Genomic DNA, 27,811 nt, shown 5'->3' on the forward strand with positions numbered 1-27,811 from the left:
GGAGATGTGCTGTAGCATTATGTGCTAATTAGCATACACTAAGTGCTGAAAGCGTCATGCTCCAGTATATTACACTGCTGTAACCCTAATAAAAGGTATCAAAAGCATGAATAACTAAGGCCATGTGTTCCACCTTCCAGATGGTGACCGAGCTTCCTAGTTTAGTAGATGGTAGAAAGCCTTACTTGTGGATGCTGCTATGTGAGAGCTCAGCATCAGTGAGGAATACAAGACTACTCCTAGATTATAGATTGAATTGAGTAATTGTGGGCAGCGTTCCCTCTAAACTGGTTGGCAGGACAGCTTCACAGGGGATTAATCTGCCCCACCCAGTCAGTAAGTCAGTTCTGTGCACAAAACCCTGAGCCTCTGACTGGCCGGGGCTGATTAATCCCCTGTGTAGCTGCGCTGCCGCACAGCTTAGAGGGAACACTGATTGTGGGTATGTATCTTCTACCAACAGAGACGGCACTATGCCTTCAAGTTCTTCAGAATATTTTCCTCTGTCCACCAGCATTATCCTTGTCTTGCTCAGGTTGGGGTTCAGCTTCAGGCAGCCGCTGTTTATGTATGAAAAGATCACATTGCATCACCGGGCTATGTGGATGGTAGTTCTGTGGCCAGATGCAGTGAAGAAAAGGTAGCGCTTTGTTTCATTTTTTATATCGCTGGCATTTAAGTCCATGTTGTCTCACCAGTTCACCGACTGTTTGCATGTAGATGTTGAAAAGGACTGGATAGAGAATCAGTCATTTTGGAATTTCACAAATGAGGGGTCTAGTAGTGGAGGTGCAGTTTCTTATCCCTACATGTTTGGTATGCCCTTCCAGGAAGGACTTAAAACATTTTAGCACATTATCTTGAACCTGACACCTCTTTCAGACAAGAGAGCAGAATCTTAGGGTGAACAGAGTTATTGCTGCAAAGAGGTCCAGTAGGACGAGACTGGATGTGTGTCCTCTATCCGTTGACAGGAAAAAATCATCCCTCACTTCCCAAAAAATGTTTTTACTTCCATTTTCTGGTCTGAATCTAGACTGAGCCAGGTCTAACATGTTAGCTTTTTGGTAATTGGTTAAGACTGATATGTGCAGGGTGGGTTTCTTCGGTGTTAATCAGAGTATTGCATTTTTTAAAGAAGATAAAAGTACTTCTGTGAATGAGAACTTGGCAATTTCTAAACTACGTGGCTCCATCGACAGAGCCATGTAGATTAGTTTAAATATCGCGGCTTCATTTAAATCAAAATGGCCGCCGCGCTGTGCCGATCAGCTGATTTTCGGCACAGCGCGGCAGTGTAGATGGGGATCTGCCAACCTTTGAAAATTCATTGTTGCACCCTGTCTGAATCAGCCTATGTTTTCCACCATTCCTGCTTGATTTTCTGCATTTCTTTGTGTTATTGGGGAGGAAGAGGCAGTTTGTGTACTAACATGTCAAAAGCTGACCGTGTAGATTGCTAATGATTTTTCTGGTCGTTGTCTCCTCATCCTGTGAATGAGGCATTGTTATCCTTGTTTTTGTATCTCCTGGAGTCCATGAATTTTTATGGTCAAATCAGGGTTGTTGGTCTTTGTTGTTACCTGAGAGGTGGAAGTTTTCTGACCATTGGCCTAATGATATAATGGTCTGTCCCAGAACTGTGGCTAGGTAGTGATGTTCACTATCTTAACATCTAGGATGAAAATTAGGTTCAAGTTGGGACCAGCCATGTGGATTGGACCAGAAATGACCTGTGAAATTCCTATGTAGGCAAATGAGGAGATCCATTTTTGACCTTTCCATCAGCATCCTTGTCAATATGTATGCTGAAATTTCCCCAGATTACAAGTCTGGGGTACTTGACCACCATTATTGAAAAAGTATCAGAGAGCTTCTTTTGTTGTTCCATTTGTCTGTGGTAGTCAGGAATTAGCATGAAGTCAGTGTTACTTTTGGCTCTGATGTGCTACAGTTAAAATAGATGAATTCAAATGAAGTTGTCTTACAAGAGGCTTTTCTCTTCCATTAGATGTTTGCAGAGAATAGAAATATAGTGCCAATGGTCATCTTATAGAATCTATATCTGTGATGTTCTGAGTTCCCCCAAAGGGATACGATACAAAAGGATAGGGCATTCAGCCAGGTTTCAGTGATGGCTCAGACTGTTGGTTATCTTTGGGCTGGATCCTGGTTGATCCCTAAAGAATGGGTGGTCTTTTCAGTGGAGTTCTGATGGTTGTGCTGTGAGCATGGTGGGATAACAATGGAATATTGGTACGTTATTGTAGCATAGATTGGGCTGAGCCTAGCAAGAGAAATTATCAATGGCATCAGATATCCATTTCCTTGAACTAAGAAACCTCTTTGACCATAAGCCCCTTGTTGCTTTTGCACCGAGCTGAGTCAGAGTTATAAAGTGATCTCGTGATCATCAGTTAGTGCTGAAGGTTGGAGAAGCTATGAGATGCCAAGATTGTAAGAGCTCCTTGTTCCAGTAGAGAAGTGAGACATGCATAGTAATTAAGTTTTTGAAATGAAAAATCCTGTCTAAAAAAACCCCCCTCTTTATTAAGTTTTGCATGTCTAAACATATATTTGCATTCCTACAATTCTGATGAATTAATACCAAGTGTTCTCTTAGTCCATTCCAAGTGTCTGGAGAACCTTCCTTACAAGGCTGGGGAAAGGAAAGGAGGATGGAGATTGTTGGCTGGCAAGATATTGATGTTCAGAGTCTTCATTGATTCTTATACATCCTCTGAAAAGGCATAAGACCGTCAGTGTATTTCTCTCACTGGGCAGGTGACGATGAGCCTGGAATAATAAGCCAGTGTTACTCAAGCAATGGTACAAGTACCTTTAGGGGTACTCGAGAGAAGTCTGGGGGAGTATGTCAATACAACTGAAATTTGGAGAAAACTGAATTTTTGTTTTAAGTTTTATGGTGCTTTATTATTTTTTGTACTTTTTACACCCAAAAATGTCATCACCCGACCGGCTATGATTTAGTTGTTTAAACAAATGCATTGCAATGGTAGAAAAAAAATGTGTGTGTCTGAAAACTGTAGGTACTGGGGATACTTTATATGTACATTTTTAAAGGGGTACTTTATAATAAACACTGTAATAAGCCGTACAAAATTCAGTGCTGGCCAGCTTCCCTCTAAGGTGTCAAGATACAGAACAAGGCTCCTCCTCTTCAAAAGGTGCATACATTTGTATGAATCCATATCCCAGTTACTAAGCAGTATCTATTGTGTAATTTGTTTTTGTTTGGAAAAATAAATATTACTGTAATATTACTTTTTTTCTGCACTCAAGCTCATCTCTTCTGAAGAAGTGGGTTTTGTCTATGAATGCTCATACTATATATTTGTTAGTCTCTAAGGAGTCACAGGACTATGTGTTGGTTTTATTACTGTAATGTAATGTAAAAAGCTTAATTCAAAATATCTCATTATTTGAAGTGCTCTCATTCACTATGCAAGTACAGTAGCAAGTAGAAAAAGTTCTCTGTTACATTACTGTGATTTTACTCAAACATTTAAGTAAAAATTGCATTAAATCTCTAATTCTGTAGTAATAATATAGTACTCATGGCTAGTGAGGATGCATGTAATCTTGTAAATTTGATCAACAGTCTTTTCAGCTTCTTGGATAAATTATTCTAATAGGCAAGCAAATAAATATTGCATATGGAGTAGACATCTATGAAAAAGCATAATAAAATAAGAGGAAAATGTAAACACACATAAACACAATAACACCTCCATATTTAAAATAAACAGCTTAGTATCATAGGACTAAATTCTGTCCTTAGATAGGGACATACATATCCCATTGACTTAAGCAGAAATTACATAAACATGAAGTTAATTTTAATTTTAATTTTTAGACTAAGTGTTGCAATTCATCCCTAGCATAATTCCACTAAAGACCCAAGATGTTTTAAAAATTGTATATGTAACTAAAAAAATACTTCCTCTACCACTAAGATGCAGCAACTTCTAGGGCAGGGATCAGCAACCTTTTCAAACTAAAGGGCCAAACTACATCAAAATTCAGAACAGGTGGTCAACAAAGAGCCATATAAGAATGCCCCTTTGTATGACTGAAAATATACAACTTACATTTATTGATGAATGGAATGATTAATAATAACATAAATGAAACATTGTACTCACCGACTTTATTTAATGGTTCTTCTGCTGCTGCTTCTTTTTGCACATTTCTTTGAAGTTTACATCATAACTGGTCAAATCCATCTTAATGCAAGCATTCAATCTGTCTTCTGTCAATCTTATGGCAGGGGGCTAGGGATGTGGGGGTGCAGGAGTTTGGTTTGGGCTGTATGAGGGGCTCAGGGCAAGGGGGTTAAGTGTATGATAGGCTCAGGGCACAGGTCTGGAGTGGGTGGTGGGTACAGGAGTGTAATTGCAGGGGATTGGGTATGGAGGAGGGTGCAGGAGTTTGAAGATGTCGGGGTATAAGAGTCTCAGGGCAGGGGGTTCTGGTTCAACCTGTAGAACCAAACTAAATTATATTGTCCCTGGTCATTGTAAGTGTTCATACATTATTGCTTATGGAATTTAAACAGATAATGTGGGTAGTGATGCAACACATGATCAGTTTGGTTTTGCTCCTTACACAGTCTGGTTATTTTGGTGGTATTTATAGTCAAGAACATTTTATTTGCAATAACAATTGAATGGCAAATACTTAAAGTGCCCTCTGTCAAATGCCAGTGGCTATATTAAGTACCCTTGGGCTGCGTCCTGCCATTCTTGCCTTGTGCTGGGATCGTGCTTCATTTTATGTGCAGCTTTACATTATTCTCCAACTATATTACCAAATATAAATGGGGGGAGGAGAGACCAAATTGCATAAGCTAAGAACTGGCCTTATCATTTGACCACCTAGGAATAGGGTTGACAGGTGTCCGGTTTTGAACTGGACAGTCAAGTATTTAAGCTTTCTGTTCGGGAAACAAATTAAGAAAATATAGCGCTAGGCAATGTGGTGGGGGGGAGGTGAAACTTCTGAATCTACTTCCTTCTCCCTTTCAAATGCTCAGTTCTGCAATTATTTAATAGACTGGAGGCAAGGATATTTCTATGGTCCATCAACATCACTCCTTTAACAATTCACAGGAGGTTACTGGAGAATAAGGCAGAGAAAGGGATCTTTTCTGCAGGAGTTCAGTGATCTGTTCAGCTAGACCGTGTTGGTTGGGGGAGTTACCAATTATGAAACATTAGTTACCAATATGAAAATTAGAGAAAGTGGAGCTCTGTGTTAATATTGGTGCAGTGTTTTCATTGAGTCATCCAGTAGAGTGACTAAAACATGATGTAGTTTTGTCTTGCATATTAAGTGTAATGTGGTGGGATATGGTGGTAAATTAAATGCAAGTGACTGAATAGTCATTGCATAGACTACATGTTGTGCAACAGTACTGAATGGCTTTCTACTTCAGTGTGTGTATGTGTGAGTGAGACACAGATTCAACACTAGCGATGTGTTGTATTTTAACAAGGGACTCCCACAATGTTTTCTACCTCAGCTCTCTGACTCTTCTCCTCCCTGACTCCCTGTCCATTGTCCAGGGCCTTTCTGGCAGCTCACTAGCCTACTGAGCCACTTGCTGGGTTTTATAATCACCTGAACCCCAGATGATCGGTCTCAGCTGGGAGGGAGATATATGTCACAAGTGACGTTGGGCCTAGCTCCCATTAGAAGGCCAGCCACTTATACTAACTTTTTCATAACTATAACTGAGGAGAAAAGACAACATCACTTGACAAACTTCTAAGAAATGACTTAGCTCAAATATACTTTGTTCTTGAAAGATATACTCAGTATTCTTTGTTCAGATACCCCATGGAGAACTGAAGGTCTTGCAGTGGGTGTTCATTTTATACTCACCTTGGTTGTAATGTGGCTGTTTTTTATCAGGGTATCTGTGGGGTTTGGGTAGGTAGGGTGGCCTACATTTGGTGCATTCTGGTGCATATAAGAAGAAAATTACAAAAATATTTTATGAGTTCAATGGCTAAGTTGTTTCTGGCAGGACTTGTTTGGTAATATACAGAGAATCAGGGAAATCACCCTAACCCTACCATGGGTTATTGACCGGATTTTAACAAGGGACTGCTCTGAAACCACAAGAGCTCACCTCCAACACAACACCAAGATGCTGACAGTACTATTTTTAGTTTATTTTTCTCTACTTCATTATGTTGCATGCTGAATATTTAGCTGAGTACAAAATACTTCATTTTTTTTCTCCACAGATCCTTTAGCTAAGTCTTAATAAATATACAAAATCGCTCCTTTATTAGCATTCTAATTTCAGCTTAGTTGAAACCTATTACACCACGATTAAGAAAAACATATGTACTAAGGATGGAATTTTGATGCGAGTCTGTCACTTTGGCTCATTTGAAAATTTCACCCTAAATAAATTAGCTCCATTTATAATGCACGTGATCAGAGCTATGAGTGAACCAGCATGTGTTACCATATTCATTTGGACTGTGAATGTGTTAAAACGAAGTTGGGGAGGAGTTTTTCATAGAAGCTGTCATTGCAACACTTACTTCACAAGCCATATTTTGACACATGCATTGAAATTCTTTCTGATTCTTGCAAAGATTATTGAGTGAATGTTTGTATTTGTGTTTTAGGAGCTGCAGTTTGAGAGACTTACTCGAGAACTTGAGGCTGAACGCCAGATTGTAGCCAGCCAACTGGAGAGATGTAAACTTGGATCAGAGACTGGAAGTATGAGCAGCATTAGGTACTGTACGAATTGCTCATTTGTCTGTCATTATAATGAATCGCCATTGATAATAAATTGTATTGATCATATCCTTGTGATAAATTATACACCAGGGAATGTGAGGTTTTGGAAGACTGTTGAAAATGTATATTAAGTGACCTAACTTTTTTGTTTTCATCTGTTATGACAAGATGATGAATCTGTGGTATGATTTTATAGTAAAATTTTCAGCACCAAAACTACAGAGGGATTGAAATAAAGTAATTGCTATAGTCAGAAAAAATAATGTTATATTTTTATTCGATTGGAAATCTGAAGAACTAGAGTGACATCTTGGCCCCACTGAAGTAAAGAAATTTTTTCTTCATTCACATCAAGATTTCATCTTCAGAATGTAGTGTCAGTGTGGCGACAAAGATGTACACATGTGTTATACAAACATATGCTTCATTCTCCAAGTTAAACAATCAGTTTACAAATATTTATCATACTTTTAAATACATATAATTACAATGGGTTTTTCTGAAGTCACTGTTCTGTAACAGCAGTACTCACTCTCTGACACACACACGCATACACTCCTTCTATGATTTACTAGCTTTAATTATATTGACACATCATGAAGCATCATATTTGGTAGTCTGTGTTCACATACATTTCAAAAGAACATCAGTTCTACGATGTGTGAAACATTAATTTTGTCTAAAAATTATTCTAGACCAAGTTGTGGAGCTACTTCACTGTCCCTAAACCAAAATGATAAGGCAGATATCTGTTTAATACAAAAGGCCAGGCATGAAACATCATTCTGTTCTGAACTTTGTTTGGCTTTACCAGAAAAGGTATAGAAAAACAGATTAATTTATGAATAACTATTCCTTAGATCAATAATTCAAATTACACTTCAGTCAAGAAGATAGTTGTTTTATAGGGCACCCAGTAAGCCTCCAAAATAATTTATTAGTAGAATTCTAAAGGGGCTAACATCTAATAATTCAGTTAAAATATATTTTTTAAAAGTCAGCAATGAAGCTGAGTCTAAAAGTGGGGTTGACTTTAAACAAAGGTATACCATTCCTTATCAGTAAGTATTTTGATTTTTTTCTAAAGATTAAAGTGACTCGTTTATATGTCAAAACAAGTCTCATGATTAAAGCCCGCCGTTAGGCCAGTAATTTCAATTATAGAAAGCCACATTCATTCAAAATGAACTATCTGAAAAATTTAAGTGGTTAAAGTCCTAGAGGTTTTTAAATCTCAGCTTGACAAAGCCCTGACAGGGATGATTTAGTTGGGATTGGTACTGCTTTGGGTAGGGGGTTGGACTTGATGACCTAATGAGTTCTCTTCCAACCCTATGATTCTATGATGAAGTGTGCTACCTAAACTACATTTAAAGAATCACATTATTTGCTAAGCGTTCTAGGCAGTCACCATATGAAAAAAAAAAGTCCTCTGGTTTCTATGATACGTAGAAGCTTTGGGTTTTTTAACCATGAAGAAACATGTTTCTTGGATTTATCAGTAGTCCCCAGGCCATTTAAAAATCCTAAAAGAGAGTGTTTAATATTTTAGGAGTTTGGGAATGTGATTGCTGATTTGTTTCAAGAAAATGTAAATAGCTGCTCTAACTGAAGTAATTACATCTAAAATGTTGTCAACATTTGTCACTGGCCACAGATACCCTTTACTTATCAAAAGTTAGAGTGTCTGTGTTTAAGAGTATTTAAAAATTGCATAGTCTAAAACAGGCAGTTAATAGATGAACATAAAATCAAGCTTTTTCAGAATCTACACATTAATTTGAAATTAAACAGCAATCTAGACTGTGGTTTTGTATCCTAGTTGTTTTTATTTGGAGCACTTAATAAAAGTCTTTAATTTTCTTAGTTAAAAAATATACTTTGTTTTTCCCAGGTCAAATCAAACATATGGGCTACGTCTACATTGGCCCCTTTTCCGGAAGGGGCATGGTAATTTTTGAAATCGCAATAGGGAAATGCGCAGGGGATTTAAATATCCCCCGCGGCATTTAAATAAAAATGTCCGCCGCTTTTTTCCGGCTTTTAGAAAAGCCGGAAAAGAGCGTCTACACTGGCCCCGATCCTCCGGAAAAAAGGCTACTTTGAAGTAGGAATAAGATCCTCCGGAAAAGGGCTTTTTTTCTGGAGGATCGGGGCCAGTGTAGACACTCTTTTCCGGCTTTTCTAAAAGCCGGAAAAAAGCGGCGGACATTTTTATTTAAATGCCGCAGGGGATATTTAAATCCCCCGCGCATTTCCCTATTGCGATTTCAAAAATTACCATGCCCCTTCCGGAAAAGGGGCCAATGTAGACGAGCCCAAAATGTCATAAGTGTTGGTGAAGTTCATACTTACTGATAATTCATCCATATTTCAGTTTGTTCTAGTTTCAAATAGTGGTTTAAACAGCTGCATCAAAATCTAGGTAGAGAAAATTGCTTACATGAAAAAAATACTGTGAAATAATTTATGCCACAAAAATATAACATGATAGCCTCTGTCATATCAAAGGATCATCGTTTCTAGAAGGAGGCTTGTTTAAGAACATAAGAACGGCCATACTGGGTCAGACCAAAGCTCCGTCTAACTCAGTATCTTGTCTGCCAACAGTGGCCAATGCCAGATGCCTCAGAGGGAATGAACACAGTAGATAATCATCATGTGATCCCTCTCATGTCATCCAATTCCAGACAGAGGCTAGGAACACTATTCCTACCCATCCTGGCTAATAGCCATTGATGGACCTAACTTTCATTAATTTATCTAGCTCTTTTTTGAACCCTGTTAAAGTGCTAGTCTTCACAACATCAACTCTGGCAAGGAGTTCCACAGGTTGATTGTGCGCTGAAGTGAAGAAAAACTTCCTTTTGTTTGTTTTAAACCTGCTACCTATTAATTTCATTTGATGACTTAGTTCTTATATTATGGGAACAAATACATAAGTTTTTCTTATTCATTTTTTCAACACCAGTCATGATTTTATAGACCTCTGTCATATCCCCCCAGTGCCCTCTTTTCTAAACTGAAAAGTCCAAGTCTCTTTAATCTCTCTTCATATGGGACCCATTCAAAACCCCTTGCTTAAGATACTAACTTTATAGCTATTATTTTGCTAAGAGAAAAATGCTTTTCACATCATAATTGCTCTTTCTGTATAATGTGATTTCAATAATTAAGTTTATGTCACCTCCTTCTTTGTTCAAACACTAAGAGTAAAATTGTAAAGAAACCGTCTGAAATGGATTCTATTCTATATGTAATCATCTTCAAGACTACTGGTAGTCATTAATTCAGATGTTAATAGATTTTTCTCTTGAATTAGAGGTGAAAGTACTACACATTACTGAAATCCCACAATGATTCCTCTCCTGTACATTAGCTATCATTTCTACCGTTTAATGGTGCGCTGGGCAGTTAGCAGGCTTTCAAAACAAAGTAATGAAAATGAATTTCAAAAGTGTCTCATCTTCAATAGCCAAATCATTTGAAGTAAATTACTGAGTTTGGTGAATAAATTATAATTCCTATAAGGAAGCTGTCTGATCAAAGATTTCAGTTGAGATAGGATTAATGCTTTTCTAAAAGTGCCTACAGTTAACCTAATAAGCTCACATTAACATGTGAGGGTTTGTGTGTATGTGTGGAGAAAGAGAGAGAGATTATTTAAAACAATATTTTTAAAGCATTCATGGTTTTTGCATTGACTGACAAGAGAAAACCTATTGTGCGGAGCGGTATTCCCTCTAAGCTGTGTGGCAGCACAACATCACAGGTGATTAATCAGCCTTGCCCAGTCAGAGGCTCAGGGTTCCATGCACAGAGCTGACTGACTGATTAATCACCTGTGAAGCTGTGCTGCCATACAACTTAGAGGGAACACTGATGGTGAGGACAATTTCCAGGAGCTGATCTGTTCTGACCTATATTTACTGTTTCCCACGCAAGACTATTTTACATGTGGACTACCAGGAGAGTTTCCTGGTTACAAATAATTACATATTTACTTTAGTTACAATTGATGAGTAGGTTTTGACAAATCCTTTATTTTTTTTTAAGCCTAGGAGAATGTAAAATATACAGAGCCAGAATAATGCTTTGAAACTTGCATGCATTTTTATCCAGCATGAAAGAAGGGCTCTGCTGCCTCCAAGACACCCTCTTTGAATACAGACAATGTGGCAGCTTCTTCATGGGTCTGAGGAAAAGGGAGGAGATTGAGTGGGACAGTGGAAGGAGTAGGCGGGTCAGTCTGGGACCCAGGGAAAGGTTTGAGATGATAAATACCCCTCTCCTGTGCAATTAAGAGTACTTGATAAAGCTGATACAGACAAATGCCTGTATTATATTTTCTAAATAGCACTTTCTTGAGTCTCCCTTTCCCCATCTGTAAACTGGGAATAATTTATTTTATGAAGAAATCTGAGATCTGTAGGTGAAAATGGTTATATTATTATTAATAATAATTAATAATTTATTAAACATTGTTATTATTTTACTAAAAAGAAACTGTCCTTAGCACAATATGCCTCTCTGTGTATCATACCAGCATACACGAGGGCTAGCATGGGCTGCTGGGTAACTGGGCATTTACCAAAGTGCCAGTCTGGAAAGCCACAATGAGGAGGGCCCAGTTCAACCCTTCATAGTCATCCACATAACCATCTTTGATGGATTCATTAGCACTCCAACACTTTCCTACAGAGGGAGGAGAAAGAAGCCTGCTTGCATCTCTGCTCTGCTCTTCATAGAAGGCAGTGTAGTTGCCATTTCCCTCCACCTCCACTGATGACAACATTTGGACCTTTTCCATGCAAGGCCTAGTGCTGGCACTCCTCTTTTCTTGCTGTCCACATATAAGTCTGGCTCTGAAATCTGTCTGACCAAAAAACAGAAATTGCTAGTGCAAGGACTGAGCCATGCTGTGTATGCAGCAAGTGCAGCCAGGTAGAGTGCAGGAGGAAATGTAAAAGAAGAAGAGACAAGGGCTTGCAGGACACCCACACTACACACCCATTATCTACAGTGAAGTAAAAAACGAGAGTACAAAGATGAGGAGAGTGGAGGTAGGTCTCAGCCCTGTACTTGGGAAGAAATTGGAGTAAATGGAGAACAAAAGAGGTGCAGATATTGGTAGAGGATACTGCAGGTGACATCTAGAGTAGGGCTGATAGCAGAGGTTAAATGTTTGCAAGGATGGAGGATGGGATACTAAAAACTGGAAGGGATAGAATCAGTGTAATTCTGAAATCTTCCCCCATCCCTCCCAAGTTTGGAATTCTCACACTGACAAAAGTCTGAGAAGGGAAGGGAGATGCCCTGTATAGACAATAGTGAAACAAAGGAAACATCAAACGAGAAGTTAAAAAATGCCATAAATCTGTTGTGTGTCTTAATTTTAGCATCAGGTTCTTTATCTGGTATGTTCTCATTTTTTTTCTATAGCCAGTTGAGTTAAAACATTTTTTTCAACCTCTGGTAAAAGTCTTACATGCACCACTTCCCCAGCAATAATATTCCTCATGATCAAATATTTGTGACATACAAAAGCAGTAAGAGAATGACAGTTATTATAGTATTGTGTGTTTAAGCAAACTCTTTGACATTTTTACAATGGGGTACCATTTGTTCTACAACACTTTCAAAATATACTTGAGGAATGAATGTAGGATCACAATGCAAGTAATAATGCAATTCCCAGTTGGATGAATTATGAGGCCTCCAAGAGAAAAGAATGAAATCTTGAGAGAAAGAGTGAGTGCACTATATGCTTCTTTTTATAGTATTTAAGGTATTGTAAATAATATGAAACGGGTCTTTTTTAAACTGTCACTTGCTTCTAAAATGATACTTAAGTGTAGAAAGAGCTAAAATTCTTTTTGCTGTGGATCCTTTTCTGAAAGTCGGGGTTTTGACAAAACTAAATAACTCTTTTAAATGAAAAAAAAAATATTAAACTAAATCTTTCTAGCGAAACGGTTAATTAAAAACCTAATTTTAATCTCCAAAGATAAAACACTCGTTTATCTTGAAAGAGCAGCTACTAGAGAATGAGTCAAAATCAGAAATAACTATTTTGGCTTATGTTTGTGCCTGTGTCTTAAAATTTAAAAGACATTTTAAAAACTGACATTAAAATTAGTTTTATTTACAAACAACAAAGGTGTATGTATTCTATAGGGGAAGTGAGTACCTGCAGATTTCTACAATGATGTCACCATTTTCTGAAGTCAACCTAGTCCATTATTCAGCAGATCTTTCTGATCATCAAGAAATAATCAAACTGGACTGATTGTAATCAGCATATTTTAATACTGTGAACATTTTCATTATTTTTTACATTTTGAAATGATTATCTCAAAAGATTTAAAAGGATTTTTGTTTTGTTTCTTTTTAATCTTGTCTGTCCTTTGAGGATTGAACACCCAACACGAGAGCATACCAGCAGCTGAGTCTTTGCCTATATTTGAATTTTTATCAGTCTTTAAAAAACACTGGAGAAGGGCAAACTTAATACTTTCCTTTTAAAAGTGAAACAAAGAGGACCCAGGATATTATAGACCTGTGAGACTAACTTTGATACCTGTAAAGACAGTGGAACAAATTATTAGACAATCAGTTTGTAAGTACCTACAGAAAAATAGGGAAATATGTAATAGTTAACAAGCTCTAAACATGCCAAACGACCTAATTTTCTTCTTTGACATGATTACTAACCTAGTGGATAGAGGGAAAGATGTAGACCTGAGATATTTTGATTTTAATAAGGCTTTTGTTACAGTCCCACATGACATTTTCAACAGCAAACTAAGGAAATGTGATCTAGATGAAACTATGTAAGTAGATGCAAAACTGGAGAAACCTGCACTCAGAGTGGATACTGAAAGTTAGCTTCCAAAATAGGAGTACATATCTAATGGAGTCCCACAGGAGTCTGTCCTGAGTCTTGTACTATTCAGGACTGTTGGAACAACGTGCAGAGTGGTGAATGCCGTTGAACCAAACTGTAAATCCTATATAAAATTGAAATCAGTTCCATCAACTTTTCAGTGTTGTCATTAAGAACTTGGCCAACGGCATGTAAAATATGCTTTTAAATATGTGGATGACATCAACTGACAGAGGGCTGCTAGAACTTTGGAAGGCAGGATTAGAGTTCAAAACAACCTTGAAAAATTGGAGAAATGGTCTGATATTAACAAGTTTTAATTCATTAAAGTCCAAAGCACTCACTTATGAAGAAAATCAAATGCACTATTACAAAATGGGGTATGACCGGCTAAGTAGAAATTTGGAAGGTTTAATAGATCACAACTTGAATACGAGTCAATAATGTGATGCAGTTGCAAGAAAAGTTAATATAGTTTAATGGGAGTGTTGATGTCAGATGTGAGAATTTTCCTGATCTAGTCTGCCGCTGAAGAACGGTGTCTGGTTTTGGACACCGCACATACAGAGTCCAGAGGAGAGCAACAAAAAACAAACTAGTTTTAGAGACCCGGATGTATAAGGAAAGGCTATAAACACCTTGGACATGAAAAGAAAAAGAAATAGGGAGAAGAGTTTGTGAGGGACCTGACAACAGACTCCAAATTTGTTAAGGGCTGTTGCAAAGAGGATAGTGGTCAATTGTTCTCTCATTCCACTGAAAGTAGAACAAGAATTAAGGGGCTTTATCTGCAGCAAGGTAGATTTAGAGTAGATAATAGAGAAAAAAATCTACTATAAAGATAGGTAAACACTGTCACAGGGCTTCCAAGGGAGTGATGATCTTGGTGTACTTGGTCCTATTCAGCACAGGAGGCTGGACTAAATGAACCTTTGGTCTGACCCACTATGGCTGTTCTTGTGTCCCTTCCAGCACTATATGTCTGTTATTCTATTATTAATACACATAAGTGTACACTATTGTATATTCAAATATAGACAATAACACAAATATTTTCGCCAGGACATAAGTCTCTTTGGTCTCATTTTAGAACTCTGTAGCCTAGGGTTAAACAAAATAACCAAAAGTGTGTCCTGTATACTCCAGAATCTATAATCAAATTAGTTAACATATTAAAATATTACCACAAATTAAGGTGTAGATATGGTCTAACGGAGCATACTTTTTTAGAAATACCTGAATTATTCAATCTCTGCACAAGCTGTTGATACAGGAATTGATATGGCCAGTGATGACCCGTTCATTGTGTTATCAGAACTAGCTCTGTCAGGATACTGACTAGATATTTGGTGCTTTTAGAGCCTGATTTGTCAGTGATTTTTCCTGGCTACCTGCTCTGAGTCAGGACTTTAGCAGTAGCTGTGGCTGTCAGTCATAACCTAAACAGGAAGCCAGTCACAATGTGAGTTATCTCAACAAACATATCCTTCTTACCTTATGTGTACTATTTTGGCTTGATATATTGCAACGGTGTGAATCTGGGATACCTGACAAACAAGATAGAAATGAACAAAAAGATACCTCAGCTCCATGAACATAATTTCAAATTATACCTATGGATGAAGCATGCACCTTATTTACACTCAAATGTATGTCACCCTCATAGCTTTTTATTATAAATAATGTAAAGACGTGTTCTTGAAACTGCAGATTTAGGAAACATTGTACAGGCTGAGGAAATATCCTTTCTTGCCTCATATTTATATTTTGTTCTCATTTTGAGTGTAAGTCACACATTTGGGCATTGGCAACTTGATTGTTATGCCTACAGCTCAACTGTGAAGCACCATGTGGTTATGATTTGGATCAATACATGCATGCAAAAATCAATTACAGGCATGGACAAACAGCTCTCATTATCTGTGCAATATTCTGATGTCATGTTTTGTTTTTGTTTTGGGTTTCTTGTTAGTGGGGGTTTTTTTTTTTTTTTTTTTTTTTTTTTTGCTAAGCTTGATTTATTTTCTCTAAATACAGTTTTTAACCCATAACATAAGCAAACTGTTCATCAACAAAACTTAAAATGGGAATATTAAGACAACTCTTTGCACTAAACTGTCTTTGGATGCATGTTTAGCTCCAGTTGCATTAAATGAGAGCTGCATATCCATCTCAGGATTTCGTTTGAATGGAAAGACAGATTCCTTTCTTCCTAAGCTTACAGCACAAATCTTCCTAAGCAAAATACATATTTATTTTTCTTTAATCTTGAGTTTTCTATAGATTTCTCCTGAGTACTGTAAAATTATTACAAACATTTTTTTAAATATTGCACAGATAGAGCACATTTTATTAAAAAAATTATAGAAAATAAGAAATATGTTGCTGTTTGGGGTTTAAAGAAGCCATGAACACTTACATTTGTATATGAATCAGGGTTTTGGCATTTCACAGTAGCATATTTATCATAGAGATGTTAAGAAGTATTTCACTAATCATGTAGTCGACTACACAATTAGTCGATAGGGGAAGGAGCTCAGATCAAGCTCACGCCGGGTCTGGGAACTACTTCCCACTTAGACTCTAAGGGTATGTCTACACTGCCACCCTAGTTCGAACTAGGGTGGCTAATGTAGGCATTCGAAGTTGCAAGTGAAGTCCGGGATTTAAATATCCCGGGCTTCATTTGCATCTTGCCGGGCGCCGCCATTTTTAAATCCCCATTAGTGCGGACTCCGTGCCCGCGGCTACACGCGGCACGGAGTAGGTCGTTCGAATTAGGCTCTCTAATTCGAACTACCATTACTCCACGAGGAAGGGAAGGGAAGGGAAGAGGGAAGGGAAGAGAGAGGAGGAGGCACTGATGTCAGGGAGCCCACTCTCCCACTCTGTATTCTATCTCCATAGAATGGAAGGGGGGCACCAGACGGTTTGGGGTGGAGGGAGTTTGCTGCCTGCTTTTGGGAGTGGTGCAGGGCCAGGACAGGGGTAAGCCTGCCTTAGCTTCAGTGCACCACCATCCAGGAGCCACCTGTGGTAAGCAGTGTCCAGCTGGAGCCTGCATCCTGAACCCCTGCCCCAGTCATGAACCCCCTCCTGCAGCCCAATCATCTGCCTTAGCTCTGAGCCCTCCCCACCAGACCCAAACTCCATGACATAATCTTACCCTGAACCCCCCTTCTACATCCCAACCCCTGCCCTAAGCTTAGCTCAGCGCCCCTCTCACACTCCAAATCTCTTCACTCAACACTAGAGCCTGCATTCCAACCCACTGTTCCTGCTAGATGAAAGGGAGGGAAAATGGGGAAGGGAGGTAGGCTGGAGTGAGCATGGGCAGGGCATTGGAGATGGGGCATGAAGCAGGATGGGGCACCTGCTGAAGCAGGATGGGTATTTGGGTTTGAGGTAGATCCTCGATTGCACTTAAATTCAAATAGTGATTTTGTGCTTAAATGGTTGGAGACCACTGGGGTAGAGGCTCTTATACAAAGGTTCAGAAATTCCAGGTTCAAATCCGCTTGGTGGCGATTACACAATAACAGTCCAGGAATTTAACTACTAAAACGCATAATCAACAGAAGACCATTATATTGACTACTTTTTTGTTTTGGCTCCCACCTGCAGGCTATGTGTTGAGTCCCGTGTAAATCCAAACTGCACCGCAATGCCAGCTGCAAACAAATGGGCTGCTCTAAATTATAAGGATATGTCGACATTGCATGGCTATTTTGGGATACCAGCGGTATCCCAAAATAGCTACCCCGTGTCTACATAGGCCATCTGCTATTTTGAAATATTTTTCAAAATAACGGGCACGTTATTTTGCCATTCTGGTAAATCTCATTGCATGAGGGATTAGGAATGGCTTGAAATATCACATTATTTTGAAATTTGGTGCTGTGTAGACGCCATTTCAAAATAGTTTCAAAATAAGAGTTTAGCGTGCTGTAAAGACGCACCCTAAATGATGTACTGTTTTAGATGGTATTGGGGAATGACCTCTAGAAATGTCCGTAATTTTTAGGACAATCCTTTTATAAACCAAGAAATAAAATACATATTATAACAGAAGGGTGTTCCATGTACAGTAAAACTCCAGTAGTCTGGCACCCAATTGTTCGGCACTCCCGATACTCTGGCATCAAAACGTCAAGCGCTCCTGTCCAGCTGATTAAAAAGCCAGCCACTCAGCACACGTGCCGGCTGTACCCGGACCGAGTATAAGGTTGGGGGCGGAGTGGGATCATGTTACAGTATGGAGAAGAGTGTTTTGCTTTAGCAAAGGGGAAAGGAGAGAGGAGGGGGAGGAGGATCAGGTTACAGCATGGAGTAGAAGTGAAGAGCAAAGGGGAGGGGAGAGAGAGGGAGATTGTGTCCCAGCCAGCTGTTAAACTGTGCAGATGTACCAGGACCTCCCAATACTCTGGCATATCTAATAATCTGGCACCACCTAGGTCCCAAAGGTGCCAGATTATCAGAAGTCTACTGTAAGTAGAGCAAATTCTATGTAAATCTGTGGCTTTGCTTTTACTTTTTATCAGATGACTTGGTTAATTTTTGTTTTGCTTTGTTTTTTCTCTCAGCTTAGTTTAAATGATTTTACTTTCAAAACCATCTTTTCCCCCCATTTTCGGTTTCTACGCTTAAGTAGACATCTCAAAGTTCAAATAAGAAAATATGTGCATAGTGAAAAAAGAATCAGATTAGGGATAAAGGGACATGTCTATTTGATCAGAAAAGTATCTTGTTTCTGACAGGTGCAAAATACAGCTGCAGCGGGTACTTAAGAAGAATTTGTCTCTATATGTGTGAAATTTTCTCAAATATATATGGGTGTCATTTAAGTATTCCCACTGCATTTGGATTGTGAGGGAAGGGGAAAGGCGTCTTCAGTGAGGGAACAGGAAGTGGCTAGATAAGGACTGAGCATTGATCCCATCCTGTGCACTGGGCAAACAGGAGATATTTATACACTGCATTCCAGAAGGAACTCTCTCTCTCTCTCTCTCTCTCTCTCTCTCTCTCTCTGTCTCATAAATCTCCAATCAACAGCAGACAGCCAAGGTAGTTGCTGGTGCCTCCTAGTGGCAGGTATTGCTTATAGGAGGAATAGGGTTCCCTAAAAAGCAAGAGTTGGAAGGGAATTTAGGGGAAGGCATCCCCAGGAAGCTGGAAAATGTTGGGGTTGGAGCTTTTAAAGTCTGGTACAAAGGGGAGATGAACCCCCTCACCTTATTTTTTGTTAAGTTAATAAAGTTGCAGCTTAATTAAACCACATCCATTTTATCTTGTTTGTTTTCCTACGTAACTGGGACAATATAGTCCACAGGCTAAATATGTATTATGTGGGGAAAAAAAAATCCTCATACTACCTTTAAATTAATCCCCTGTGCATTAAACTACCTATTGAGTGGTCTGTTTTTGTGACTAAGGGTATGTCTACACGACAGCGCTAATTCGAACTAACTTAGTTTGAATTAGTTAATTCGAACTAAGCTAATTCGAACTAACAGATCCAGACTAAAAAACTAGTTCGAATTAACGTTTTGCTAATTCGAACTAGCATGTCCACATTAAGTGGACCCTGAACTAGTGGGAGGCTAGCCCTCCCCAGGTTTCCCTGGTGGCCACTCTGGCCAACACCAGGGAAACTCTATTGCCCCCCTCCCAGCTCCGGACCCCTTAAAGGGGCACGGGCTGGCTACGGTGCCCGTGCCAGGTGCAAGCCTGCCAGCACCTAGCCAGCAGACCCTGCACCTGGCATGGCTCGAACGAGCCATCCGATGCCCCCCAGCCCTCCCCCTCTTCCCGGGACCAGGCTGGCGGCTCCCGGGAGCTTGCCCGGGACCGCAAGAGGCGGGCACCCGCCTGGGCTAGTGCGGACATCGTGGACTTCGTCCACGATCTCCGCACTAGGCACAGGAAAGTGCCCATCTAGGGCAGGAGAGCTGCCAGCCTGGCCACCCAGGAGCAGGTTTGCATGAAAATCAAGGTGGTCCACTGAGACCCCCGACCCTGAGCCCTGAGCTTACAATGGCCGTACTGGGTCAGACCAAAGGTCCATCTAGCCCAGTAGCCTGTCTGCTGACAGCGGCCAACCCTAGGGACCTTGGAGGGGATGGACCAAAGACAGTGACCAAGCCATTTGTCTCGTGCCATCCCTCTCCAGCCTTCCACAAACCTTGGGCAGGGACACCACTCCTACCCCCTGGCTAATAGCACTCCATGGACCCAACCTCCATGACTTGATCTCACTTCCCTTTAAACTCTGTTCTAGTTGTAGCCTTCACAGCCTCCTGCAGCAAGGAGTTCCACAGGTTGACTCTTTGCTTTGTGAAGAACAACTTTCTGTTACTAGTTTGAAGCCTGCTACCATTCCTTTCCTTTGGTGTCCTCTAGTCCTTCTTTATGGGAACTAATGAAGAACTTTTCTGTATGCACCCACTCCACCCCACTCATGCTTTTAGAGACCTCTATCCTGTCCCCCCTCCGTCTCCTCTTTTCTAAGCTGAAAAGTCCCAGTCTCTTTAGCCTCTCTTCATATGGGACCTGTTCCCAACCCCTGATCATTGTAGTTGCCCTCCCCTCTCCCAGCCTCTCTCTTCCCCTCGCCCACCTCCTTTTCCCAGTCTCCCCCATTTTTGTTCAATAAAGACAGATTCCATTTTTGAACACAATTGTCCTTTATTTTGTACATCAAGAAAAGGGGCTAGGGAAGGGTAAGTGGAAGGAGGTGAGGGAGGATTGGGGTACGAGCCCCCGATGGGGAGGACTGGGCTGGCTCTGCAGGCTTCTGGGGGTGGAAGCTCTCCTGCAGCCCCCCAATTGCCCCCTCTCCCCAGATGGCAGCCTACGGCAAGTGCAGCCGGTCTGATGGCCGAGTGCTGTGATGTGCCCAGTGTGGGTACTCCGGGCACTCCAAGCCAGGATTGGTTTGCAAGCGGGGCACCCCTGAGAACTGTCTGTCCGGAGTGGGGGTCGGGTCCCTTTAAGCGCAGCCCTCGGCTAGCCTGAGACAGCATCTCCACGCTCTAAGTCCTCCTCTGATGCCCTGCCCGCACTGCTTCCGGCCATCCTTAAGCCCGGTTCAGGGTCCACTTAATGTGGACTTGCTAGTTCAAATTAGCAAAACGCTAATTCGAACTAGTTTTTAGTTCTAGACGCGTTAGTTCGAATTAGCCTAGTTCGAATTAACTAATTCAAACTAAGTTAGTTTGAATTAGCGCTGTAGTGTAGACGTACCTGGAGTGATTAGAGTTGTTGGCAAATGTAGGAATCTTTGACTTTCCGGGCAGCTTTCTGCCTGCATTTTTTCTTTGTAAAGCTGGCAGAGTCATGACAAAGAATATGACTAAAATATTTTCTGCCTTATATTCTAATCATACCAGCTAAAGGTTTGATGAATTTGAATTCAGTATATAAGCCAAACCCATGCTCAACTTTCCAGAGTTATAAAAAAAGATGTTTTTGAAAACATTTTGAGGGGCAATAAGGAAATTGCACACTCCACTACTGTACAAACAAGCAGTCCTGTGACACCTTAGAGACTATCATTAGCTTTCGTGAGTAAAACTACTCCACTACTGTTTCATGCATGTTGTTCAGTCTCTGCACTAAATCTGAAGATGTTGTTGGGTTAGAACACGTCAAGCAGTTCTTTTTTTTCTTTCTAACAGCATGCTAATTTACTTTTTCTGGCCAATATGTTATACTAAACACCTAGGATGGGCCATGTAAGATACCAGTTTATAAAATAGTCCTTTTCGGTACACAAACGAGGGAGAATTTGTTACTGCTGTCTAAGCATAGTTCTGTTTAACGCAGGTACAGCTCTTGCATAAGTTAGGGTCATGTTTTACTTTTACTGGGGTTTTGATGAAATACAAGATCTTGTTAAAACATACTTTTGTTGCTGGGGTAAAATGTGGAGCAAACAAGATAAGCTTTGCCAAAGGACGTACCGTATAGCTGTATAACTTCAAATTTTCAACAGTTTAGAGGGCATGATCTTATCAGATTGCTACAGGGCAGCTCTGGAAAGTAAGTGTGATTAAAGAAAACATTAGAGCTGTTCAAACATAGGGAAAATGAACATGGAAAATATGTCCCATTTTATTGAATTTTGTTTAATATATCCATCTCTAGAAAATATGAAAAATATAGTGTTATGCTTATTTTAAAAAGAGATTTTAGTGGGAAGACTTTGATAATCCACTTCATGAATTTCAGAATAGCTCGCTCTTAGGGAGAAAGTGGTCAATGGCTTCAGTGTCTGTACACTTCAGTGGAAGAGAATTTTACAGCTACGTTGCTTCAGAATACCCATGGTTTAATTACATAATTTATAGTGAATTTTGTCAGATGCAGCTACTAAGTCCTAAGTTAACTGGATCTGCTTAGGAAAAAACTTGGGATTTATTGTTTAATCATATAACTACATTTTAAGAATTCATAAGTCGGGAGAGACTGGTTTTATGCGCAAATTATTGGGGGAATGGTGTATGCATACTTATGAGATGAGATTTCACTCTGTTCTTCAAAAAGGACAATTTGAGTTTTCTCATTTATATATGTGTCTAAAACAGCACAGTCAGCAGACTTCACTGGGCCCTGGGCATGGGCCCTGGGCAAGGGGGAAGAGGGTGGCTTCGGACCCTTGGAAGGGGCGGGACCTCAGCAGAATGCAGTCCCGATGGAAACTGGCCTCTTCGCACCCTGCATCTCCCCCCTTCCTCCTTGTCAGCAGGCCTATGCTATATTCTTCACTTAAAGTCTTCACTTTTTCCCTATGAAATACTGTTGACTTCAGTGGCTTGTACAAAGTTTAAATCAGTGCATTTCACATACATTCTTTTATCATGAAATTGGTCAGTTTCACTGTGTCAAACTGTGATATGGGAAAATTGAGACTCAGGCCAGCCCCACACTGCTAAGGTATATCTAGACTGCATCCCTCTGTCAGCAGAGGGACGCAGATTAGGCAGGTCAACGTTGCAAATGAAGTGGGGATTTAAATATCCCACACTTAATTTGCATAAAATGGCCACCGTTTTTGCCGACTCAGCACTTTGTCAACAAAAAGCGTCAGTCTGGAGGGGGATCTGTTGAGAAAGAAAGCCTTTTTTGACAGATCCCTTATGCCTCCTGCAAGGAGGGTTACAGGATCTATCGAAAAAGGCTTTCTTTCTCAACAGATCCCCCTCTAGGCTGCTTTTTGCCGACAAAGTGCTGAGTTGGCAAAAATGGTGGCCATTTTTATTCAAATTAAGTATGGGATATTTAAATCCCTGCTTCATTTGCAATGTCGACCTGCCTAATCTGCATCCCTCTGCTGACAGAGGGAAGCAGTCTAGACATACCCCTAGTCTTTTGCACTTATGCCGTTGCACCGGCTCAAATCCTTAAAGTAGACATGCTGCAATACTGTAAAAATAAGCTTACCTCTGATTCCCGCTGGGGTAAATCCACTGCAAATAGCCATTTGTAAATTGGATAACTGTATCAGTATAAAAATCCCCAGTGCAGAGGAGAGATAGTAATTTAACTGTGTCAAATCAAACCACACATTATTCTCCTCTTCTTCTCCCTCTCTGCTTCCTCTTTACCCAAGAAATTTATTTAAAGTGCTTATGGTCAGTTTCATAGCCCCATTTTACAGGTGGGATAACTCAAATAAAGAGACCAAGGAATTTTCTTGAGGGATGCAAGACATCAATCCTCAGCCTTTTTTTAATCTGTAACATGAAACTGGATGCAATAATTATCTACCTTTTCCCAGAGGTGCATGAGGCTGCTGAGGTGAGAAACTATTGGATGCTTCATGGGTATAGGGTAGGGGTGGCCAACCAGTTAGAGATGAAGAGCCAAAATAGCTGTGGATAGAGTGCAAGGAACCATATATTATATATTTATTTTTATATATTTATCTGTATATAAATAGACATAGTACACAAAATGTAGTGATAAAAATAACATTACAAGACATTTCAGACAAAAAAAACAATAACAAAGTCTCTAACCACTTAAAAAATTCATGGCCAGTCCATAGATCTTCAGATAACCTGACGAAGGAACAAACATCAAATTAAAAAAAATTAATAATACAGTAATAGTCTCACAGTAAAAAAAAGAATCCTCGTGTATTTTAAATTTAGCACTACTGTCCTATAATGTCCTGCGAGTTTTTTTAAATTAAACTCAACTGAGAGTTCAATTTGAAGTGCCTGTATCACTCCAGCTTGTTGATCTCTGGTATGGTTTCCTCATCTTTTTCACTTATGAAGATTACAGCTTTTTTGTAGTTCTAAAAATTCAGGTCTGTCCAAGTCTGCAAATATGAGAGCTTCAAAAACAATCAGGGAGAGACTCAAATCTCAGAATAATTGCTTTAGCCTGGCAAACAATAGCCTTTGAATTTTCTTTAAAGAAACACAGTGGAAACCAGGTACATGCTGATTCTTTTTTTGCCCTGGAATTTAAATATGACATCTGTGTTGGCTACCTTATTCTGCATTCATGAAGACTTTGAATTTAAGATGCTTCAGCCCCCCTCTCTAACCCAATCCTCTTCTCTCCCCCAGAGCCAGGCATCCCCAGGCCACCTGCTCCAACCCAATGCCTCACCCCTCCCCTAGAGCCAGGCACTCCTTGCCTCCCAATGCACCTCCCCTCCCTCAGAGCTGGGCACCCCCAGCCTTCCCCCTCCCGCCCACCTAATGCCTGGGTCTCAGTGGGTTGCTGCCACCACCTCACGCTTCTCCCTCCAGGTGTTAGGGTGCATGTGCAGAGCGGCCGGCTGTGAGCAGTCCAGATGTGCGGCTCAGAACTAGCAAGAGCCGCATTTCTTTGAGCAAAGAACTGCATGTTGGCCACCCCTGCTGTAGGGTATATGGGTGATGGTGGATTCTAAGGTTGTGATGTTTGTAAGGTAGCATGGCTTCTGACTGAAGGGCTGATTTTTGGAGAATGTGAGCAGCTTATCTCCTAGTACTGAAGAAGCATCTTCATTCTTCCCAACCTAATCAGGTAGCAGGTAGCACTGGGGTAATGCCACTTCAAGAGGCTCTGGAGCTATAAGTGTTGCTTAAGTGCTCAGTACTTTTGAAAATCAGGCCATTTATTTACATGCCTCACAGTGAAGAGAGAGTTTTGGACTCTGTTATGAACTTTTTGTATCCTTGCACATTTGCCCTATTATTTGCCTGACTTTTAGGCTTAGAAAAAGTATGGAATTGGGATAATATTACAAGTATGAGTACTGTACTGTGTCCTAATAAATCTTTTCCATCTGAATGCTGCTATAAATCAACTCATGAGAAAAATCTATCAGTATGGGATTCAATGCTGGCTGCTTTTTGAGAATCAGAACAAAGTAGTAATAATGCTATTATGGTGCTTGAATCCTCAATAGACTGCTTTAAAATAATTTAAAGACAGATTTGAGGAGATGTCTAAGAAATAGGGAGGATTCAGGAAAATGTGAAGTTTAATTGATGATGATCTAGCAAAAGTGGATGGTAAGTTGCAGTTAACAAGACAGCTGATGCAATTCAGGTTAATACAGCCATAACTTGAGAAAACATATTATAGAGAATGCTGGAGCATATAGGCTCAGGCTTAACACAAATGAGTAGAAGCTATGCAGTTTTAGAAACAGATTTTAATCTACAGGTTGAAGAGACCTTTTGGATTTGTATGCCAACAAAAAGTTTTATCTTAAGAGTTTGATATACTTTTTGAAAAATAGAAATGCCTCAAAGCGGAGTGAAAATAGTAACTTGCTATAAGAAGTGCAACAGATACATTTAGGTTGGTTTTATGTTATTGGAAAATACAAGAAAGAAAATATTGTATCTGTGATAAAGAAAAAGACCACAATAAATAGACCAAAGTAAATAATTCCAATATTTATATTCTTCTGACCTCATATGTTTTGACATTTTTCTTATGTACAGATTATATTGAGATGAAACAACTGTTATACTAAACACCAAGGTTTTAATTGACTCCCATTTTTTCTAATATGATACATTGATAGTAAATAGATGAGAATGACCGTGAATTTCTTAAAGAATATCCAATAAACTTTATCTTTTTTTCCCCCAAAAATCAGGGTTTTGGGTATTTTTTCCTTTTGTCATTGCATTTGATCAGTATATTAATCTATAAAAACTGAATTAAATTTTCTTAATGAAATGAACCAATTTTTGAATACCCATAGAATTTATCAAGAAAGTAAAAATGAAAATCTGTGAAACTATTAATAATGCATTTTGATTAAACACTTCTTATAATACTTATTTTGGCAAATATTTCATTAAGATTAAATATGTGTTTTTTGAAACTCTGCTGAAAGATAATTATTACTGTCTCAGGCCTACATTACTAATATTATAATTATGGGTCTGGCAGCACTTATATCTTAAAGCCTTGGTACTTAAGGAATTGGCAGAAAAACCCATTGAAACTTGATGTGCAAACACGAAATCAATTAATATAGTTTAAATGATTATTTCCTAAACTTTAAATTCACAGTTTACACTTTTAAAAAAGCCTTTTTCCCCACTAGTATAACTGCAAACTCTGATTATCTTTATCTTCTTTGTATGGGCGCTTTCAGATACTTCAGTGAGGAAACAAGTTATATAGTGTTGCCCTTTGGCCATCGGGTGGTCACTTTCCAGGGCTTTTTATCATATTGGTTTCCACTATTGCAGTTATAATAATGGCACACAATGAGGTCTGGTCTGATATTCTGCTTTTTTTTCTTTTGAAATATGTACACATTTTTATATATATTTTATACAGGGGTCTTGTTATACTTATACCAAAGTACACCATTGATGATTACACTGTAACAGAACAGGTAATCAAGTGATCCATCCCCTCTTCCCCATTCCCAGCTTCAGACAAACAAATTAGGGAAACCATCTCTGCCCATCTTAGCTGATAGCCATTGATTGACCTATCCTTTATGAATTTATCCAGTGCTTTTTTGAACCCCGTTGCAGTTCTGCTCTTAACAACATCCTTTGACAAGGAGTTCTACAGGTTGATTGCATGTTATATGAAGAAATATTTCCTTTTGTTTGTTTTAAATATTCTATCTATTAATGTATTTGGTGCCCCTAGTTCTTATATTATTGGAACAAGTAAATAATTTCCTTATTCACTTTGTTCACTTCTGTCCCGATTTTATAGACCTCTATCATATCTGCTTTAGTCTCCTCTTTTCTAAGATGAAAAGTCCTAGTCTTATTAATCTCTACTCATATGGCAGCCATTCCATACCTCTAAACATTTTTGTTGCCCTTTTCTGAACCTTTTCTAATGCCAAGATATCTTTTTTGAGATGAGGTGACCACATCTGCGTGCAGTTTTCAAGATGTGGATGTATTTATACAGAAGTAATAAGACATTCTCTGTCTTATTCTTTATCCCTTTTGTAATGATTCCCAACACTATGCTTTTTTAATTGCTGCTTCACTGTGAGTAGATGTTTTCAGACAACTAGCCCCAGTGACTCTAAGATCTCTCTCTTGAGTAGTAACACCTAAATTTGTCACCATCATTTTATACATATGTAAGGGGACTGTTAGCCCCTTACTAAAACTCAGGGGGAGTTTTTGGTTGACCAGCTCCCAGTACCAAAAGGGGAAGGGTCCATGAGAAATCAGGGCCTTGAGACTGACAGACCCCAGGGACAATGCGAAGAGGCCAACACTCCAGGTCAGCCTGATTGACAGGTTGGACAGGCCAATGTGGGAATTAAGAGGCCAGATCCCATTCTCTGTGTGAGGTGGGATTTTCTGGGTCTGAGTCAAAGGGGGAGAGAGCTAAGAAGGGGTATGTCTACACTACCACCCTAGTTCGAACTAGGGTGGTTACTGTAGGCAACCGAAGTTGCAAATGAAGCCCGGGATTTAAATATCCCGGGCTTCATTTGCATCTTGCCGGGCACCACCATTTTTAAAGCCCCGGTAGTTCGGACTCCGTGCCCGCGGCTACACGCGTCACGGAGTAGGTAGTTTGGATTAGGCTCTTTAATCTGAACTACCGGTACACCTCGTTCCACGAGGAGTAATGGTAGTTCGGATTAGAGAGCCTAATCCGAACTACCTACTCTGTGCCGCGTGTAGC

General features: G+C 39.6%; 1 protein-coding gene across 5 annotated transcripts in view; it reads left to right on the plus strand.

The window, feature by feature from the left end:
- CTNND2 (catenin delta 2) overlaps window positions 1-27,811 on the plus strand; it is a 1,073,049-nt gene that overhangs the window by 385,578 nt on the left and 659,660 nt on the right. For all 5 annotated transcript variants that reach the window (XM_006120137.4, XM_006120139.4, XM_075921468.1 and 2 more), the window contains one exon: window positions 6,669-6,781. In XM_006120137.4, the coding sequence (XP_006120199.1) occupies window positions 6,669-6,781 (113 nt within the window). The remainder of the gene's footprint in view (window positions 1-6,668; window positions 6,782-27,811) is intronic.

This window comes from Pelodiscus sinensis, chromosome 2 (genome assembly GCF_049634645.1).
Source record: "Pelodiscus sinensis isolate JC-2024 chromosome 2, ASM4963464v1, whole genome shotgun sequence".
In the NCBI taxonomy this organism is placed as follows: Eukaryota; Metazoa; Chordata; order Testudines; family Trionychidae; genus Pelodiscus; species Pelodiscus sinensis.